General features: G+C 36.9%; 1 protein-coding gene across 2 annotated transcripts in view; it reads right to left on the bottom strand.

Moving 5' to 3' along the window:
* Positions 1-22435, bottom strand: part of ZFAND3 (zinc finger AN1-type containing 3) — a 142386-nt gene that overhangs the window by 86449 nt on the left and 33502 nt on the right. For both annotated transcript variants that reach the window (XM_065680018.1, XM_065680019.1), the window contains exon 3: positions 22145-22171. In XM_065680018.1, the coding sequence (XP_065536090.1) occupies positions 22145-22171 (27 nt within the window). The remainder of the gene's footprint in view (positions 1-22144; positions 22172-22435) is intronic.

Here is a 22435-nt window from a genome sequence, read left to right as displayed (position 1 = left end):
CCACAACCCCCCTGGGCAACCTGTTCCAGTGCTCTGTCACTCTTACAGTAAAGAAGTTCTTCCTGATGTTAACGTGGAACTTCCTATGCTCCAGTTTACACCCATTGCCCCTTGTCCTATCACTGGATATCACTGAAAAAAACCTAGCTCCATCATCCTGACACCTACCCTTTACATATTTGTAAACATTGATGAGGTCACCCCTCAGTCTCTTCTTCTCCAAGCTAAAGAGACCCAGCTCCCTCAGCCTCTCCTCATAAGGGAGATGTTCCACTCCCTTAATCCTCAGCTTGGAAAAATTACAATACTGAGAACTAGATCAAATACTGATTTTACTCAAAGTAACTGCTTGCCTTATGGCAAGCTACAACTTGTTAATGGTGTATATCACAATAATGGTATGTAAATGAAGACAGCTTCAGAAATACATCGTTACAGCTAGCCTAATTATTTGATTTAATGTATTCAAATGCCTGTAAATAGTACAGAGGATGAAAAGTTGTTCACTGTTATTAAAACCTCAAGTAAAACTACTCCTGATTCAAATTACTGCATTTTGGGAGCCATGAAAACAAATTCTCCTGTGTTTCCTATCATGTGATATTTAACACCCAAACTCTCAAGAAACAACAAACTTTTATGTCAGTCAGGAACTACACTTTTGCTTCAGTGAGTTCTAAGACACAAAAAGTTAGGTGAAAAGAAATACTGCTATGCAGCATAGAAAGAATATTCAGGGATATATTTGGCTAGTATACCTTGATGCGTTTGGATACATGATTGTGTCAAAGCAAACAGAACTTTTAAAACACTCCCCATAATGGTTTCAACACACAATTGCCCCAGGAAGCAATAAATATTCCTTTAAGCAACTGGAACAATTAAGACTAACTATATTTTTCCTTCTTCACAAACATTTATTTTGGAACAGCAAGGATACTTATCTTAGACCACCTGCTCATCCTGCCCCTTCACTGGCAACCACATTCCTTCAAATATGGGCAACGGGCACAAACTGAAACACAAGAAGCTCCATCTGAGTACCAGGAAACACCTTTTCCACTGTGATAGTGACTGAGCACTGGCACAGGTTGCCCAGGTTGGCTGCAAAGCCTCCATCCTTGGAGATATTCAAAAGCTGTCTGGACACAGTCCTGGGTGTTGCATCAGATTGCAACAATTGACCTACAGATGTTCCTTCCAACTTCAACCTTTCCTGTGAAATATATAGCAGTCTGACCAATAATGAAGAATCCCTCTCTGTGTAAAGCTGTTCTCACCAATTGCTGATACAGCTATGTGCCAGCAGTAAGACTGTATTCCTGACGCTACTGTTTGAGAATAGAAACAAACAAAAAGATTTGGACAGCATATGAACCATGACATCAATCATGGATGATCTTTTACTGTCAGTTTACAGGAGACAATGATCTATATACCAACACCTACATGTAAACATGATCTCTAAAAAATGGTGACATAAGGGGAAGCTACATTTCTTCTGATGGCGATGATCTCGCTCAACTACATTCACCTTTGTCATACTCTAGGTGCTCTGCAGCAATGCTGATGTTCCAAACCCTCAGGTAACTATGAGTGCCGAATATAGCAGTCATCATCATAGTGGGAGTAGCACATGAAACCTGTCCATATCTCTATACTGGCTTCTCAGAGTGGAAATTCACATGAGATCTCTGACCTTGCTGAAACCCAGTTATCTATCAACATGGCACTAGAAGGCATTTGAAGAGAACCATGCAGTGAACTGCCACACCACAAACTGCCTAAAGCAAAGGTGAAGCTCACCAGCACTCTTCCCCACAGTCAATTCAAGTTTGTGTAATGAATTCCTACAGAAACTAAAACCACTGGAAATGTTATCAGTATCTCCTCTAAAGGCAAGGTGTACTTATCTGGCTTTCACTAACATAAACATAAAGAAGAGAATAAAATGATGTGCTTAAATGCCCTACAGGATTTACCATGGGAAAAAACCAAACCAACCATAACAGATGTTAATCACATTGCTTAATTAGTTCTAGGCATTATGGTAAGGTGAACTGTAAGTGAAACAAAAAGCCATATGAAGGAGGTAAATTCATTAGAAAAATGCCCAACACAAAAATTAGAAAATTCATTAGAAAAATGCCCAATACAAGCCAACAAAACTAGCATTCCAGGACACTATGAAAACACCATGTTTGAAACAGACACAGCCATGGAGGAACACAATATCCTCCAGAAGATCATGCAATGCCACAGAGAATGAAAACAGCACCTGTGCTCTTGCTGGGTAGAACATTAACATGAAGGCCTGCCAACACCTTGAAAGTGTGAATCTATAGATATTTAAATACAGATAGACACACTTGAAACACTTCAGGCAGGAGTATTTGCAGTTCTTACAACATTCTGTAATAAAGTAAGTACAACAAAAAAAAAATCAAAATCATTTAGTACTGAGAGTTCATTTTAAACAATGTCTGAATTTTTCCTCCTCGATACCACATGATATTGTTTGGTTTCTCTCATGAATTTTACCTTGCTCCCCTTTTCTTTACACTCTCCTGTTGAAACAGGATTTCATGTATTTTTTGTTTCACATCCGCTGCACTGGAAACTCTCACTTTTTTTCTTGTAATACTGACAAGCACTAAAAGTATATGGAGTATAAGCTCCACATATTTTTGAAGATTTGAAGGCTTTCACCAAAACAAATTATTTGCAGGTTTACACTTCAAGACAAATGGTAATCTATGTTCCATACCAGGGTATGGCAACTGATAAATTAAAGCAAATGTATGTATAAGAATCTCTGGTCTTCAAAATGGGCAAAGGCATTTGTTTCCTTCTCTTCACAGAGAAAATATTTTATAGATAATATTAACCACACATTCATTTTGTTTAGCACAGTTAAGAGCAAGACTCAACTCCGCTATTACTCTTTGGAGCTACCGTCTTGCTTTGGGATTTATTGCATCTATGCTGACAGTGACTGATGCCACCTTTACCATCCCTATTCTCATTTTTCAGCTAATGAAAACTTCACTTTTGGAACAACACTTTATAAACGTACAGTTTCAGTATTTCTTAGCTTATTTTGTCAACTCTTATCTTAACAATTTTTGTACTGTGCAATGAATAAAGCAAAGTGCCATGTATGAACTGAAGAAAAAGTGAGATGGTTTAAATGAGAAATTCACAAAAGACTAAAAGGAGGATGCAAAAAGCAAATGGATACTGGATAGGAGAGCATTTAAGTACTGTGAAATGAATTTAAACGCTATAAAAGTTGTGTAAGTTTATCTTTTAATCTGTTGCTCAAAACCAAAAAGTAAGATGTACAGTTTTCATTATAATATCATCATCATCAATGGGAAAACTGCTCTGAACTATGCCTATTTATGTCTGCAGATAGGAGATTTTCATAAAGGAGAACTTAATATTGTATGTTGAGGTTCTCATGCAAATAGGAATTGCAGGTTTTTTTAATTCTTTTTACTGTTTCACTAAACAATTCTGCAAGGTACATCTACATTCTACATCTGAACTGTACCTTCCAGAAGAGCAAACCTGTTAGCAGCTAGGACTTATATTTACACACAGAAGAATAAACGCATGCTAGAGACAGCACCGAACAGAACTCTCTGCAGGAATTTTCAGTTTGGTTTCCTAAGGCAACTGAAATGGAAACTTATTTCAAAGAACTTGAACTAAAACTCTGAATAAAGCATCTGATAGAAATTAATTTCCTTACACCAATTCAACAAAGGCAAAGGGAAAGGTCTGTGTCAGGTTAACAAATTGCATTTCTACTAAGAAGCTTCCTAAATTGAGAAAAATCTGGTTAATGGAAACTGCGCAAGAGTCAATAGCTTCTACTATGGCCCTGACACAGAACAGGGCATCAATGGACCTAATAATCTTTTACAAATGTCTCCAGCATTATGATGCCGTCACCTTCCCTTTTCTGTTTTCACCTCTTCCTCTCCCATTCATTCACTGTCACATCCAGTGTAGTAGATCAATTATTATTTCACTAGAAGCAAGAGAGGTATTTTCTACCTAGAACTGCTGAAGTAGTAGAGGACACATTTCAGGCATGCTCAACACATTATTTTGAACTGTGCCAATGATAAGAACAGTTTGTAAGCAAGATAACACCACAGACTGAGCTCTGATGAAGCCTCTCTCCCCTCTCCCCCTTTCAATGTTAAAGAAATCCACCCTGTGCCTCTGAGCCCCAAAAGTAAATATAACTCAGCTATTTATGCTCCAGAGCAGACAAGAGCTAGGCAAAAATTTCTTAAACGTTTTTCACTAAAAATGCAAATGTATCTATGATCCATTAGTCATTTAATACACTAATTTTTTAAAAATAAAATATATTAAACACAACCCACCCCCACACACACACTTTTTAAAATTTCACTCAACATTCACAATTTTATTGTGCATGGAAGTTTTTGCCACTGTCAATGAATATCTAATTTCAAGAAATACAGGATTCTTCCTGCTGCAAGAACCCTGGCTGTGTTCCCCCTTCCAGCGGCCTCAGCTTCCCATTGCCCATCTCCTAGCTGTCACACTTGAGCTCAGAGTGTGAATCCTCACTTATCTTTGTGCATTACACAGCTCTACTTTTGAATGAAACACACAGAAATTACAGAGCCAATTGCCTAAATAGTAGAAAAGCCACACAACAAAATTCCATAAATGCTATTGTCATTGTAAAATGAGACTGAAATTAGCATCCAGTTTCTATCATTGTTTTTACTGAAGATGATCTGGAAGATTTATTATGGTGACTAGAACACTACAGAGTAAAGAATTTTTTCAGGCTTGCTAGTAAATTTTCATCAGTGGTATCACATGGTACCACCAACTCCTGCAGACTCAATTATTCTTAAATTTACTACTTACTGAATAGCTTTGATGGGTTCCAAAAGAGTAGTGTAATTTCCCAACCCAGCTGCCAACCCCACACAACTGAGTGCAGCACTATTGCATAGTGCTTTCAAGAAATTTGACAGGAGTAGCATGACATAGTGGCATACTATAAATAAACAACAATTTTAAGGTGTTTAGACCAAATCCTAAGACTTAATATGAATTCTCCAACTTTTGTCTTTATTTTACACTCTTTTCTGAAACTGAAAACAGATGGAGCCCTGCATATCCACTTCACTGGGTACTGGCAGAAGAGAAGATACAGCTGTGACTCCCCAAAGCATAATGGGGAGCCAGACACAAGCTACTGAACACAAATAAAAATTAAATAATAAAAATTTTCAAAAGTGAATGTCGTTCCTCTATGGATTCCCTTCCATTTAGTTACTGCAACTTTCATTTTTGGTCAGTACCTAGCGACTTAACCTTACCCTAAATTTTTAATCATGGATGAGGCCAGTATCACACATACACAACATTGCCAGGTTACAGTTAAGATTAATTTTCAGTTCCTTTGGAAAAGTAATAAGCATACATATAGGAAAAAAATATGTATTTACTCTACTCATAAACAGTTCATTTCAAGCACGAACATACCTGAAAGCCTTGATAAGAAACTAAAACAGTTTTGAAACCTCATTATAAGAGTTACAAGAAAAGGCCTAATCAATTTAAACACCAGACAGCACAAATGCAGAAAATGCCTTCAAAAATGCAGCTCACATTTACCTATACAGAAGAAGATGACAGGGGAAAGAGAGAAGCGTTATCACAAATGACTTATCACCTTAACAAAGTATAAAAACTGTTAACGTTTCACTTATTTTCTCTCAGTGAAAAACACTAGGAGCATGCAGCTTAACATTTTAATGCACATCTGCTTCTTGGGGAAGCTTCATAATATTGGTTTTTCAATTCTTGAACACTGTAGGTTTGATTTCAAGAATTTATAGAGGTTACCACAGAATGCCTAATTTGTAAGGAACACTTACCCCTGATCATACAAGACAGCAAACGTATCACACCCTAGGGATTAAAACTGCTTTGCAGAAAGCTGCCAGAGATACAGATGCTTTAACTTCGTTGCATAGCATTCTGTAAGCTATTACCACACTGATAGATTCGTATCTATCACTCATCTTCTGAATCAGATGAGGAAGAAAAAACTGTGGGCGTGGGGGGGGGTGGTGGTGGTGGTGGACAAGAACATGAGAAAGAACTCTTAAGGGAACTTTTTCCAGTGGACACCTGTAGACTTGGCAGCACAAACCGTTGCTGTCTGGAACACAGAGATGCCAAACTCAGTCCCTTATTTAATGAAGACTTTGCTGTTCAAACAGATACCCACTGTCTTCTGTTCATTTCTGTAGATAAATTTGAGTAATTTGAATTTTCACACAAATCTTAAAACAAAAAAAAAAAAGTAAAAGTAAAGAAAAAAGAAAAAAAAAAAACCCAACGTTCTGAGTTGGGACCATTCATGCCTATGGCCTGTCTAAGGCAAAAGCTGCAGCCTATGAGAGAAGTCAGCAAAAGCCACGTAAGAATACTTGGAAAAGAAAGCAGCTCTACAGCAAGGTACACATCTCAGATTCTTTAAGTCTATTGGGAGCTAAGCTACCCTGAGCATCCAGTGAAGGTCTCACTTCTTGTGAGGAGGAAGTTAAATATATAAATAAAGATCATGAAGATCCGGCTTACCCTCACTTATTTTAACCCTAGAAAGCTCACATCTGTGTCTTTCACATTTTTTTTGGTAAGCTAACATATGCACCAACCTAATGTTTTTATTCTACAAGCTCTCTAAAAGCCTCTAGGACTAAAAACAGCTCAAGTACAAAAATATCATGGTGTTTGACATGAAAATGGAGGAAAAAATGTTATTTGCTTTCAGAGCAATACTCAGATTTTAAGTATATTTCTATACGTCTTGGTATCTCATTTGGTAAGCATCAGGGAAATTATAATTTTTCCTTTGTTTTCAGTAAAGATGAAGCAATTCCATTAACTTATTTGCCTTTCATCCTCAAAGCAATTTCTGTAGCACACATCAAATGCCAGAAGTAGATCAGAAATCCTGTATCATTTGCAGACAAGGTGAGCAAAACTGGTTTTACTTCACTAGTTTATGGCGTTCAACAAACCAAAGCTTTCTTCTTCATAAATGGTGTTACAGCAAGAGTCAGTCCCACCAGATGAGACACACAACACGGACTTTTGACAGCAAAGTTTCCAACTATCCCTTTCATGATCTAATTTTCAGCAACACAGGTTAGAAGAAAGAAGCTAGCTCTAACCCTAACTTCCATATCTCAACTCTTTGGCCAGTGTATAACTACTTTAACCAGCACTTTGCATCAATTTAAAATGGTTTAGACACAAAACTACTGAATTCTACATTAATTTTATTATATATGAGCCAGATGAATGTAATTTGAAGGCATGAACTTTAAACAAATGTGTTAAAAAAATACCCTTTTTTGATTCTGCTGCCACTCTACAAGAAAGCAAGTGAAAGACAAGACATTATAAAAAACTCCAGCAAAAAAACCCACAACTGTCCCAGAGAACAAGGATAATTTTCTTTTTCCTCGGGTATCATTTCCATCCCAGCAGGAGAGAAAAAAAAAACCAACAAAACAACAAACCTGAACAAACACAAAACGGTAAATGCAAATCATCACTTCCCTGATGAACGTAAAAGGTTCTGAAACCAACAATTTAAAAACGCTTAGAAAACTGAAGGTTGTTAATTAGTGAATTATTAAGACATCATCCCTCTTGGCAGAAGTCTGTGCTGCACCACTTCTGTCAAACACCAGCTCACCTTATGCCTAAGCTTTGAAGGACTCTACGTCTCCAAGGAGGGTGATGAAATTATCTTAAAGGCAAAACAAGGAATTTCTTCCCACTTCAGCAATTCCAACCTTACTGGTTCTGCTGAGCACTCTAGCTGTACCTCTATGGACCTACCTTGCTCCTAAAGTTAAAAGCAAATGCTTCATTTGGAGTATTCCAAAATTTTGATAAAAGTACTAAATAAAACCTGGCAAATTTGTCTTCCACAAGTGAACAGAAATTCATTATCAGTAACTTACAGTTGAAACAAGTTGAATCAGAGATAAAATCTGCAGTGAAAATATTTGTAAAATGCCACCTCCCAACCTGCCTGCTCCAAACTGGCACCCAGTTTTGCAAAAGGCTCTTTTCAAAGCTAACAAAAATCTCCAACCACCAAGACTAACATTTAATTTTGAACAGCCTTCTCACCTCTCTGCATTATCACATGAAATTCACATCACCAAACAGCAGTGTCACAAGGCATTTATTGAAAAGGTATTAAGGCAGAACACTCTGAACAGCTACTATCCCTTGCAGTACTGGCATGGACAGACATGGGGTTTCTCTTCTGCACTTTGCCCATTCTCACTGTGATTTCAACTAATCCTTCCTGCATTCTCCTGATGCTCTGAATGCTCCAAAAAGTACTTTTTCATACATGAAAGCAAATCTAAAGCAGAGATTGATCTTACATTACAATCTTTCTAGGAGAATTCTACTTCAAGCAAGGTACTGTTTATCAAATAATTAATTTTAATATTCTAGCAATAAGTTTTTTTTCCTTTATGTTCCAATCTGAAGACAAGAACAAATTCAGTAATAGAACGTCAATGTTAATTTAAGAGAAGATGAAAAATGACTTAATAACCCTGCAGCAAGAAAACATTCTACAATAGGTCATGGAAGCATAAAATTTTCAACAAATTCATTCTTGTACCATGGTATATTCCTGCTAATAGACCAGGGCACAACCAAAAGATTGTTAATACCTTGCTGCACAAACTTATATAGCAGAAAAAAACCCGACTTTTAAAGTCTCAGTTTCCCTAATCAGCAGTAAAACTGGAAAAAGAGGCAGGAAGCCTCCTACTTGCTTTCCCTTGAGCAAAGGGCAGAAAATGAGTTGCAGTTAACCACGAAATTCAACTCCATATTAAGCTTCTATTTAATAAATGATACTAAATACTACCACAGAAAGGTTTTAGCAAGGAAAGTTGTACTTTGAGAGCCAGAAAAGTACAGAACAAAAAAAGCTATGACAGTAATTTGTTACTAGTTTCACTCAGCCACACTAACTGCAAGCTATGGTACAGTCTAAAGTCAGGAAACTTTTCCTTCATTAACCCAGATATGCGTTTTGTAAAGGTGCCCACTAGGATACAGCCTTTTGCTGTACACAGTGTGAGGCATAATACAGAACAGAAGAGTTTTCTCATACAAGGCATTAGAAAGAAAAGTCAAGGTTTAGGACACAGTGAATGCCATACCACTGTAACTTGCCATCCCCCCTAACCCTTAGCCTTTCAGAAAACAGGGAACCAAAGAGGGCAGAAGGTAACCCACACATATGCCAAGCTGTGTGCTTAAGGGTTTCCATTGAGAGTCTAAAAGCCAAAGCTTCCTTTTGGCTAAGCAACAAGGGAGGTTGGGTAGAAACCAGCAAGCATCTCAACCACTGCAGCTAGATGCTTACACAGATTCTACAGCTACTCAGCCTCAGACTTAGTGAAGAACACGGGTTTTCTTCCCCTGCTCAATAATACAATCTCACACTGGCTTATGCTTTTCTTTAGTTTTCAGGTCTTGAATTTCTTAGCTAGGAAAGGAGAAAAGGAAGAAAAATGGTTCTAGCCCCGCAGCTCTAGAAATCATTTTAAAAACTTCATAAATGTTACTCTAATCCTGTTTTACAAACAACTCATTTAAACAAAAGTGTTTTATAATCAAGTTTAAAGACTGCATCTCAATCACTATTCACATTTAAACATGAAATTTAGCACTTTTTGTTAATTCAAAAAATTATATCTACACACTCTTATAATTAAGCTTAGTATTTTTCTTGTTTTGTGGGACACTTCTTTGCTAGCTTATCTGTCTACTCAATTTACAAGTACACCTGAATGCAAACTGGAATTTAATAGAAAGTTCACAAAAACAGGAATTTAAAAATGATTACTTGGTTAAATAAAAAGTTACCTCAAATGCTTTGGATATTTTAGATTTATTTTTTTTTTTTAGTTTCAGATATGCTTTGTATTTACTTAGAAGGGCTACCATGGTTAGTAAAAATGACTGCTTCAGACTGTCAGGAATATCATGCAGGAAGGAATATCCTGAATTATATTCCTTCCCAACACCCCTGTTTATAAATTAAAGCAAAGAGGTCAAGAAGCTAATAGTCTTTCTTCCTGTTTTGTGATTACATGTTAATCATTAAAGTAATTAAAAGAAAACAAGATTAATAAAACAGTTTCTCTGCACTTCCAGAAGAGGTTACTCTAACGAGAGGTAGTTTAGTATTTCTATACACCTGTTTAGTCAGCAACTTTTACAACATCACGCCTCATCTGCTTCTTTGTAGCATCTGGCAGGTAAAAGCTAGTCAATTCAAAAGAACATACACCGGTTTGGCAAATCACTGAGGTCTACCAATTTCTGAAGGATTATTTTGATTAGGAACATGACAACATCAAGTTCTAAAAAGTGAAGCAACTTCATAATGGGAAATATTTAACATAAAATACAGAGTAAAAAAAACCACTTCAGAGCATTTATCTAAAATACAGAGCACATATCCAGAGAGAACATACACACTTGTAAAAATAAAGAACATATACATACATGTGTATATGTTAATATAAACATACAACAACATTTTGGTTTATTTGCCACTAAATACATATACACACAAAAAATATGGTCCAGATTAAGACAGCTTTACTTTATTCCTGACTGTTGTGGAACAACACCATAGGGAAGAGAAAATGATTTAAAAAAAAAAAAAAAAAAAAAATCAGTATTTTTCTACACACCGAAGAACAATATTTAAAACCCTGTGTAGATAAGAGCATTTAATTTGACATTACTCAAGCATAGTCTAAGATGCAAGGCTTCTGAATAGTAACACAAACCATAAAATGTCACCTGTATGCACATTTATATGGGTAAATAGATACTAAAACCCTGCTTCAAATTTTGATACATCTAGAATGGTTTCAAAGTTTTCTTCTTAACCAAACCCTTACCAAAATCCATAAAACAGATTCTGATTAATTTTACTAGAGTGCATTAAGGGTTAAAAACTGTTCTCACCCCTCACAAGTATCTTGAACTTGTATTGACATAAATTACGTTATCTGCTTAACATTTTGTTTTTATAAAAAGGAGCTAGACTCTCATTTGAATACTTTGGTAAGCCTAAAGATAAAACAAGCTGCCATAACAATATACAAGGTTTAGTACTTCATTTTCTGGAGCCCTCTAAGGGAGATACACTCTCAAGTCCTACTGACAACATTGTCAGAAGTCAAAGGTGAGTGAGCCATAAATTTTACTCCCCTGTACGTTAAGGCACGCTGTAATTTCTCAGGTTCGGGTGTGTGTATGGAAAGAGTCACAACTGACTACTCATTTTCTCTCAGTAGGGAGTTAAATAGTGTACCTTGCTGCGTAGAAAACAGTTTCAAGTTACAAACAAAGCTATTCCTTCTACTCCCCTGCAAATGGACATTGTGCACTTTGCCATGGTACCTACAGAAAAGGCCCCAATAAATATCTTAAAATTCCTTTCACCATAAACTAGGGCATGGTCAGCAGAACAGAGCTGCTCACAATGTCAGATATTTATGCAGTACTAACTCACAGTAAATATCTTATAAATTGAGAGCAAAATAGCTTTCATTCTGTCAAAAAGAGCTCAAGTGGGAACAAATACATGAAATCTGACCTTTACATCAAAAAAGCTCTTTTGGTTACCACCAAGAAAAACAGGTTCTGTTACAAAAGACTTCATCACCCTGCATTTCTAAACATGTTTGATGAATATTCCTAAATATTTTCTCCCACCTGAGACACACAAAGATCCTTCCAAAGAAAGAAAGAAAAGAAAAAGAGACAGAGCAAAATGCACCTGCTACAGCAGCCAAGATACATTGATTTGAATATTGTTGCCAGCCATCTTGACTTCAGATTCAGACACTTTTTTTTCAGTTCAGTTGCTCACAAATTCAAGGGCCCAATTAAAAAAAACAACCAAAGTTACTCATAACGGAACCCATCCAGCTACCTCTGGATGTGACTCCTATTTATATCTTACATGAAACCCCTACAGTTTCCAGTTATACAATCATTTTAACTCTCTTAAAATAATAGTTACAGACACTTAACAGAAACGGTGCAGAACAAAGACTACATGAGGCCTTTTAAAACATTAACTTACCTTTGTCAACAGGGTAGATATCTGCACCCGTTACATGCTTCTGCATTTCTAGGATTATTTATACACAGTTTTCTTTATTGCTTATTTAGCCAACTTTTATTTTAGATAAAAAGAATTTAACTAAAAGCAAGTGAATACCAAGTCCAGTTTGAGCAAGCCTAAAGTATTCAAGACGCACAAGTTTATTTTTGCATTTTTAATGCTTACAGCTCCCCATTTCCGTGGGATTTTTCCCAAAAAGCTGGGCAGAAATGGCCCAATCCCAAAATATAAAAGGTCCTGTTACTTAGCAACTGAGATCAAATTATGATGCTACCAATGTTACTTAACTGCTAATATACATAAATGTACATAAACACAAAGTTTAGAAAGCTTCAAGGTTTCCTCCTTATACACTAAGTTCATTAACCTTGTTCACAGTGAAATTTGCATGTTCACTTATACAAGTAACAGCCATGCTGTGGGTAACATTCGTAGCTAAAATTATATAAACCAGAGCTTCCCCCCAGCTTTGTCCCATGAGAAGTCTTAAAGCAAAGTCTTACATTATGCTCTGAAGATCATTACTAAGAGCTACTCTGTAGACTATTGCTAGATTGCTTGTTGAGACTTAGCACTTCTGATCACAAGCGAGACAGAGCATCCAACTTGTGGCCTGACTGAAGCCAAACAGTTCAGAATTGACTCTCCAGACTCATGGTTTCCAAATGCTTTGGCCCAGTAACAGCCCGAGTTCCAACTAACTGAATTTATTTATACCAGAAGGATCAGAGGTGGCATTATGGGATGGTAAAATCCCACACTAAGCTTCAGAAGTCAAGCAGTCTGAAATTGGAAAGCGTATGAACTAACCATTTTTGTACACTTCTGATCTTACCTCTATTTAAATTATTTTCATAATGCATGCAAACAATCACAGCACTTCTAGAGGACCCTTAACTTGCTTACTGGATAGAATAAAAGAAGTTCAAAATGTGCAATCAGAATTTTCCAGAAAGCAAAGCTCTTTCTGCTAGACTCTTGACTTCATTTTAAACCCCAGGAAAATTCTGAACAGAAATCAGAAACAACTAAATTCTACGCGCTGCCTCTGCCACAGAATTCCTACGTAACTTATGTTAGTTCTTCCTACTCATTACTTATTTTCAGGATGTTCAAACAGGTACTCTTGGCTCCCCGCTAGCAGAAGCATTCAGTACCCTTGCCATTCAGTCAGGGCAGGGAGATCTGTACTTCCAGTGTTTAAGGCATCTTAAAATGATAGGCTTTGGGGAAAGGAGGTTAAGGACCAACTACAGTCCCATGGCTTCTCAAAGTTGCTAATACCTGTGGATGTTTGACATTTGTGCTTTAGATACTTATCTATGTATAGTGAACAAGAATATCACCACCTCGACTCACAGAAATGTCAAGATGGTAAATTACTTATTTTCTTGAACCACAGGGGGTTAATTACTTCTCTAAAGAAATTCTACAAAGAAAATAATTATTCTCTATTCAGGTCAATATGCAAATGCCGTAGTAAGAAGATACAAGTCATGACAATGTCCTATATTACTTCCTGTTCAGTACAATGACGGAGTACAGTTCTGCAGAAACATCCTTGTAGTGTTGCAATTAAAAATGTGTACCTATTTCTTACTTAATAGTGAGGGAGGTTATTCATTAGATATACTAGTGCCCACGGTGCGTGCAGAACCCCCAGCATCTTCGCTTCAGTACAGGGTATCTGTGTAAAGGAGACATTTTCACCTAATGGAGCTTATCTAGATAATATTTAATGACCTGTGATTTAAACCAGGAGATTAGGCCAGTACTCTCATGCTTTAATCCTTTAGCATAAAATCTCTTTAATCCTTTTAGCATAATTAAAAGACAGTTATAACGCACACATATTCGATTAATTATTACAGCACCACAACCTGTCTTGTAATTTCTTAAATCTTCAGTGCCAGATTCAGTCAACAGTCTATGCTTTCTGCAAAGGAAAGGAACAAAGTCTTACACATTCTGTTACTAGAGATGCAGTTATTCTGGACAGCTTTTCAAGAAAGGTCTTATCTACAGTCCTACAGGCTTAGAGATCTCCAGCACAGGATTCCCTAGCCCCCATTTATGGAGATTCACCTACTCATAATTAAGATCCAAGCCAGATTCCTGCTCTTCACTTTCCAAGTAGTTCATGTTATATGTAAACTCATTCATAGACAATGTTAAAAAAAAAACACAACCCAAAACAAACAGAAAGGAAACCCAAAATGCAAGCTGTATTGACTAAATCTGCATGAGCAGTTTGCCCTCTGGTGACTAACTTTGTGAGAACATACAAGATTTGTAATAGATATATTAAGACTGGTATGAAAAAAGAATGACTGTAATGTTTGCAGGCTCTACTAGAAAGAGCATTAAAAGTTTTAAAATAAATGTTCTGCATTAATTGCAACAATGTGATTTTATTCAATTTTAGAAGAGAAATAAACTGAACTAAAGTGTCAAGACGAACAGAACTGCAACTATAGAATTGCCACATATGAGAAAGAAGAGAACTGAAATTTCAGAATTTTGCCTAAGACTCATGAAGACTAAGACAACATAAAGAAGCAAAAAGGTCCCTCTCAGCATCCATTCTTCAAAGGTGTAACAGCCAGGTCCAAAAATTGTCTTGTCATAGCAAGAGCTCAATAGCCAGAACTCCTTGCTCTGTGTGTCACACAGAGATGATGTTGGCCAAGCTACTGGGACATGCATCTTGGGGATAAGTATACAGGTGTAAAAGCATAAATAGACAAAATCAAATTAAATACAGTTTTTCCAAAATAAGATTGCCTTTCCTCCTTCATACAATCTGAGACTAATGTGTTACACTCATTTCCTGCACTATCACTAATGCTACGTTAGAGCTGGGGGATGGTGGTGTGAATCGGTATTACATACGAGAGGAACAAGCTTCTATGCCAGAGTCTGGGCAATTTACTGAGCATGAAGGCTTTGACTGAGGACAGCCAATTCGCATTTTAATCTAGTATGTGCTAATGACACGCTTATTTCAAGCTGATTGGGAAGAGCAAAATACAGATATTATTCCTCAGAATGACTTTTTTTTTTTTCCCCCAAGACAGGGCTCTAGATTTATCTCAGCTCCTTAAATGACCACTGCTACTGATTATCATGTCCATTTTATCTTTACAAACAGCCCAGTGAAGCAGGGAAATATTATCATCACTCAGTAACTGATGAGGAACAGAAGTGGAAGGAAAGCAATAAAAAAATAATCAAAAAATTAAAAAGGGCAACTTGTTTCATATCACAAAGAAATGCTCATTGACTCTGAAAAGAAAATCAGGTCTCAAGTTCCTGGCTAGCTGCCTAGATGCTAATCACAATTATCTCATATAAAATAGATGGGCAATTGAAAGCCATCAGTTACATGGGGTTCTATTATCCAGGTCACGTTTGTCCTGTACACCTGCTTACCTAACAGCTTAAATCACCTTTAACAGCTGTATTTCCCTTACACCTAGCTGCTGAGCCAAAACGTTTTTCTTGGTCTTGCCTTGCTTGTGTACGCAAGGACTACTGAAATGTTGTCCAAGTCAATCACTGTGACTGTTCACTAAATTCCTTCTCAGCGTCCTTCACTGAGGGTTGTTGGTGGACAGTAACTTCTTCCTTTGAAGTTGTACAACCATCTAGAATGTGAAAGTTTGAGTGAAGAGAGATAAAAGGAAATGCTGGGGCTGGAACGCAAGCAAGAATTGCAAAGTAAACTTCTAAAACCATTGTATTTTGCTTGAACTCACCAGGAAGTTTGATTAAGGTAAAGACCAGTAGAATACTCGATAATTTTTGCAACAATCACAAATATTGATGGTCATAGAGGTACCCTTTCCGGATTACCTGGAAGTGGTAGAACAATGAGTGCTTCCTCAAAGCCACGTAGCGTATAAGCTCAGTACTCTTATTTAGGAAGTGTTATTTCTAGATTCCTTCCCTTGTAATATACATTTTGAAGCTAGCACTGTTACCACCTGGCACTCCTTGCACAGCAGTACAAGGAGAAAGAGAAAGGTCAGCTGCCAGCCCTGTACAATTTTCATGTGGCATTAGTAATTAGAATCCTAGAGCACATGCAGTCAACTCAAAAGATATCCCTGTGCATTCCTAAATATTCCACATGCAGTCCCTGCATAACACATCTCTAATGACAAACTAAATTTTATTTGCAAGATGAAACGTAAATCTGCATCCTACTTCTCAAAATAAGGAGCCAATTGTTTCTAAAATGTGCTCACTGATACTGAAGAGATACTCTTCTCAGAGAGAAAGAGTTAAATATCCTCTTTTATTCCCTGAAGGCTGCTGATCGCATGCAGAGGTGCCATGTTTTATTTAAAACATGCTCGCTCTCAGTAACCACTTGTTCTAATTGGCAAGGCAAGGCTGGGTCCCCAAAGCACACAGCTCATTACATTCAGTTTGGATTACAAAAACACGATGAAACAAACTGCATCGAAATGCACAAATTAACAGCTCAGGAGTGCACGACATGGACATGGAATTAGATTGCAATATGGAACAAACTCCACAGGGAGGCTAAGGAACAAATCACTAGTGTCTCTATAAACTCCAAACGAGCAAATACACAAAATAGAGCACAGACTTTTCTATAAATCAAGCAAATTGCTCAATGGGAAACAAAGAAAAACATTCCCTCTCCTATCTTATGCACACATTTAAGGAGAATGGAGTTACAAGAAAGTTTAATAAATTAAATCTGTGGGTTGCACATTCTGAATAGGTAACTCTGCTTTCATGCTGGCAATGTGCAAATATCACGGTAATTAAGTCATATTTCTAAACATTTCTCTTTTTTTTCACATCATCAAAGAACCAATACACAAGAGACTAAATTACAGCTGGTGTTTCAACAAGTCATTTGGAAAGGTTATGAGTTAGAAGGTGAGCAAGATACTAACAAAACAGAAAGAAACTGGCTTTACCATAAGGAAGAAAACATACTAGAAAAGAGACCTATGAAAAACTAAAAATAATGCAAGTCTGAGACAAAAAAGGCTGAGCCTTTTTCTTTGCTTGTAGCTGAATCTATATACAATAGGACTTGCAATGCCCTGAGATAAGAAAAAGAAAACATACGGAAAATATCAGCAATGTCTTGTCCAGAGAGAGGAAAAAAATAAATTAAGACTATCCGCTAGTCTTTTTAGGTAGCCAGTGCTGAGAAAAGGTCATATTTTCATTTGCGTGTAATTTATATTTTTAACAAATGAGCTCCAGACTACTAGACTGTGAATTTAGCAAGATGCAGTCCAGTGAAACAGCCACTAATGTCCTACAGGGTACGCTGCTGATAGGATTGATTGACTATAAAATGTTAGTTCTTAATTAAAAGCATCCCATTTTCCTATAGTGTTGGTGAAAAGATACTTCCAAATCTGACTGGAAAAAGCCCTACTAACTTGAAGTCAGTAGTAGCCATAAAGAAAACAAAAAAACCTGTCCTACCTCAATACACAACATTTGAGTGTCAGTTGACAGTGACAGAAATTCTTTCTTCCATTAACAACTGTACAGAAATAAAAATACTTTACGGGCCTGTCCTCTATCAGTGCTTGCCTTTTCCCACTATTTTATATAGGTGAAGATGGGAGGAAGAGGAATATAATTGAGAAAATTGAACTAGCAGCTGAACACTGGTCCTGTTGACACCCTATGCTGCACTGCTGTGCACACACCACCTGAATACAGCCAGGTCCCAGGCAGATGGGAGTTGTATCTCCCATACAGTATCTTTAATGCCTTTCTATATAACGCATAGCAAAATCATGTCAGTATTGCCACCAAAGCAACACAGGAGCCCTGTACTCACAACTTCAATGCCATGATAGTATAGATGAAGAAAAAAGTAGAATCTCACAAGTAATATTACACTAACTTCATTCAAAATGTGATCTCCAAGTCTTAAAACTCCAGCAAGCCTAGAAAGCTTCAGGTATCGCTGCCTTACAAACTTCGATTTCCCAGTATATATTGACTATGAGGCACACATAGCAAAATAACGATAATTTGGTTGATGGTACTGTTTCTGACAGAAGTACAAAAAAATTAGTCCTAAGCTTAGATAATGCAACTATACTTGAATAAACTCATTTTCCATTACTTTGTATTTCCCCTTCAAAACTTTAAGATACATTAGGGGAAAAGGAGTCAACTAAAACCATGAACCCTTTCCCAATCTTCTCACAAAATATTGCCCTGTTCTAACAGTGCAAACAGAGCTATTACTCTGAACTTTTAAGCTGCAGAATAACTACGTATACTAACAGAGTAAAACAAAACTTTGGGGTCAGCAGTGCAAATCAAGCTTATAAAAAAAAAAAAAAAAATTAAGCCCAACTGAAGTAATTTATTCAATTCTTTTTCTTAATTCTGTTCCATGGTGATTGGCTCTCAAGTTGATTCTCTCTCAAGTTGAGCACACATCTCACCGTTTCAAGTATACTAACTATGCTAAATATCTTTTCCCTACCAGCCTTCCTCTTTCAAAAATTCTTTGGTCATAGAGTAAAAGTAATTAGGTGTATGCCAAGCAATATCTGTATCTGGAATGTTATAGATCATTATTAGCAACTGCCATAGAAATTAAAAATACTTTCGTTGCCACTATGACCAGCTATACAATCTTCCAAAGAAGTGCTTAGCTGCAAGCCTGACTGTGTAATAGAAGTTTAAGATGAAACTTGACTACTTTCAAATGCTAGCCAGTAAGCATTGGGTTTTGTAGTCAGCACTCCATGTACTTCAAAATACAAAGACAGACATGAATACAGCAACAAATTCTAGCCTAATGAAGTAAGAAATTGAGGCACCAGTTTCCATTAGGAGCCAACAAAGGGAATACTACACTGAAAAAGAAACATTTTGTGTACAGATAAAGAAAGTGAGTACTCAGTGCTGGTTTCATACTTCCGAAAATGCTTGCTGCTTTTCTGGCAAAGTACTAAAACATGTGGATTCACATCAGAAATAACAAGGATATGGAAAATGCAAACCTAACAGATTTTGATCAATGCATTTAGGAATGAAAGCTTTATGAACAGCATATTTTACCATTTATCATACAACAAGCATACAGCAAAGATAACATCTGAACGAGCAACATGCAAGATGCACTTGTCAAAAAGGTTTCCAGTAAGCAAGATGAAAGCTCGACTGAGGATCAAGTTAGCAACCAATTAAAAGCAAAACCTAGTTAGGCAGGAATGCTGATTTTTGCAGTAGGTATTATTACTGCCAGACGAAGCAGCATTCTAAATACCTCCCAGGATTTACAAAGACTGAGAGAAGAAGAAATTGTGTTATTGAAGTGACTCTCTGAGCCACAAATCCCCCAATTTTGTAAGCTCCAAAAACTGTGCATGTGACTTAGGCCATGACAAAATAAAGGTCTGCTCAACAAAGCAGAAGGGTTAAGATGCACAAAACCACGAAATAACTCCACAGTCAAGACACTCTAGTTCAGTAAATAGAAAGAGGAGCAAATAATCTGGTATGTCTAGCATCTGATGATACACAGAAACTAATTGTCAGGGTGTTTTTTTTTTTTCCTCTCTTCTCCCTCCCATCATGTCTTTCAAATTCAGGAGAATAAAAGATTCTATTGACATTACAATATTTCACAATCTGGCAGAGCTAAGCATATGTATTGAAAATACATATGTAGTTCCACCAATACTGATTTCCTACTTTGTAACCGGAGATGAAGTCTATCATTTTTACTCATTAAGATGCCAGTGTTTAAAAACACCAGCATGATTTCAAACTAAAAATAAAACTAAACTAAGAGCTGAGGTCTCTAAAACTCAGAAAATTCTTGGGTTATAGAGTTGAAGTATTTTCTCAAATTCAGTGATGCTGATCTTGCGCTTCAGAGAACATAAATGCTGCATAGCTGGATTAAGAAGAGAGATGGACACCCATCTCTAGAAGTTTCAACTACACCTTCAGACAGAAGGCCTATGAAACAGATTCACAAATCCATGTGAATCTGTTTCATGACATCCATGAAATCCATGTCATCATTTCATGTTCTTCCAGTTTCCCAAGTGCATCTCTCCACCAAACCATCCAGGGCTACACCTAACTTACAGCTTCAGATACTACTAATTAAGATGAAATCTCCTTCCTGCACCACTCTTTCCAAAGCTGACAGTTTCAACACAAATGAAACTTTCTAGACTCACAATCAAATGGATTAAAAGCAGACTGCATTTTTGGGGGTGATTTAAGTAGAAAGACTAGCTTTAACATTTTCTGTATTTAAATATTTGTTCTTAGTCTGTTAGAGTTTGTTCTGTGACTGTTCCCAGAGGTTCCAATTAAAACTGAGATCTTAAGGTACCAGGTGTTGCTTCCATGAATGTTTGTAGAATTCCTGCCTGAAAGAGCCTACTTTATAGAAGCTGGCTTTTCAAAAGTACAAATAATGTCCCTACCTTAAGTTGAGATTAAAACTTCCATAAACCTAATGGGAGCAAAGATAGATTAATAAAGAGTACTTCCGAAAAATTTCACTTACCACTGTCCTGTATTTTAATCACTCAAATTTCACAGTTTACTGTATTGAAAGAAGGGAGGTTGCAGTATCAGGGAAAGATGTGGTGTTACCAAGGGAGATACTCTGGCAGAATTTGCATTTTTTTTCACTTACCACCCTATATTCTCATCTAAAAAAAAACCCCAAAACAAAAACAAAACAAAAAACCCACACTATTTCATTTGTATTCTGAATGTGCCAGAAGTCTGAAGCAGCTATGCCTTAACCATCTGAACAGCAGATTTATTTGAAGCAATTTAATATGTAGGATTGCACTTGTACTGTACCTAGAGACTTTGAGGCACTGATAGCACACAGTAAACACTGACCTGGAGACAGAATGTTGCAAAGTATTTTGCAGAAGTACAATTCACTTGAAATTATTTCAGAGAGGCTCTTGAACATTTCAGAGTCTGATGCTTCTACAGAGCTTAAGTCAGGTATTCCTTCTTGGAACAGGCAGATGGGGTGAAGAGAAGGCAGAGGGCTTAAGAGGAGAGCCAAGTTCAAGCTCCACTCCAGTATTTATCAACCTTTACGTGCAAGCCAAGAACTAGTCTGTGGCAAATGAGCAGCAGATTTGTGGTTGTACAGAAGAGCTCAGTCAAAACTGGGCTCTTCTAGGCAAAGGGTTGCACGTATGCGCGCAGTATCCAGCTCACTCTTGCCACAGAAAGCTGAACAATACAACCTCAATAATAACCTGTGAAATGTATTGCTGTGTTTAATACAAGAAAATGTATTACCCAAAACAAGGAATTCCAGTCTCTGTGCTACATAATCTGGTTGCTTTTGCTGTTTGCTTCACCTTTGGACAAGCAGGAGTGAAAATTCACTGAATTCATACTGATAATAAATTTAGAAATCACAAGTGTTTGGTCAAACAAGAAGGCAAACTCTCAGCCCTGCTTCATTTCCATGCTGATGAACATCATAGACACAAAAATATGACAATTTTTCCCAGGGGATGGGGACGAGAGGAAGGGCAGAAGCAAAGAGCTCATGACCATGTATTTACAAACTTCCACATAGTTCAGAAAGTCTGGAAAATAAGATAGGAATGTTCCACATAATAACTCACATTGCAGCGTAAACCCAACAATGTTTTCACCTCTTGCTGACCTGCTGCCCTTCTCCCTGATCTACATAAAAAGGTAATGCTCCCACAAATGTAAGGGGCTTTGCTCTGTGGGTGTCTGAAATTAATTCTTTAATAAATATGAAAACTGGATTCTGCCCCTTCCCTCTTTAAAAAAAAAAAAAAAACAACAAACCCATACAAAATTTAACAAGTTACTAACCTTTTTCGTTGTGTGGATTTCTTTTTTCTAAAATGAAAGAGAAAGGAAACAACAATCAAGAGAAAGAATAATTCCCAATTTTCTCTTGCATACAAATCTACTTCAGTATATTTGAATAAGTTGCCATATTAAAAGCAAAAAAAGAGAAACATTTTCCCACATCATATCTCTGAAGTACCTGGACTGCTGAAAAACATCTTTCAACAGCTTACTTGCCTACAATCTTGCTATTTGTAGTGGTTACATTTACAGAAACAGAAGTATACATCTTTCTATTTCTATATTGTGGCT

The sequence above is a fragment of the Lathamus discolor genome, chromosome 5 (genome assembly GCF_037157495.1).
Source record: "Lathamus discolor isolate bLatDis1 chromosome 5, bLatDis1.hap1, whole genome shotgun sequence".
Classification (NCBI taxonomy): Eukaryota; Metazoa; Chordata; class Aves; order Psittaciformes; family Psittacidae; genus Lathamus; species Lathamus discolor.
The sequence above is the reverse complement of the archived record's forward strand: the minus strand, read 5'-3'. Positions and strand labels throughout refer to the sequence as shown.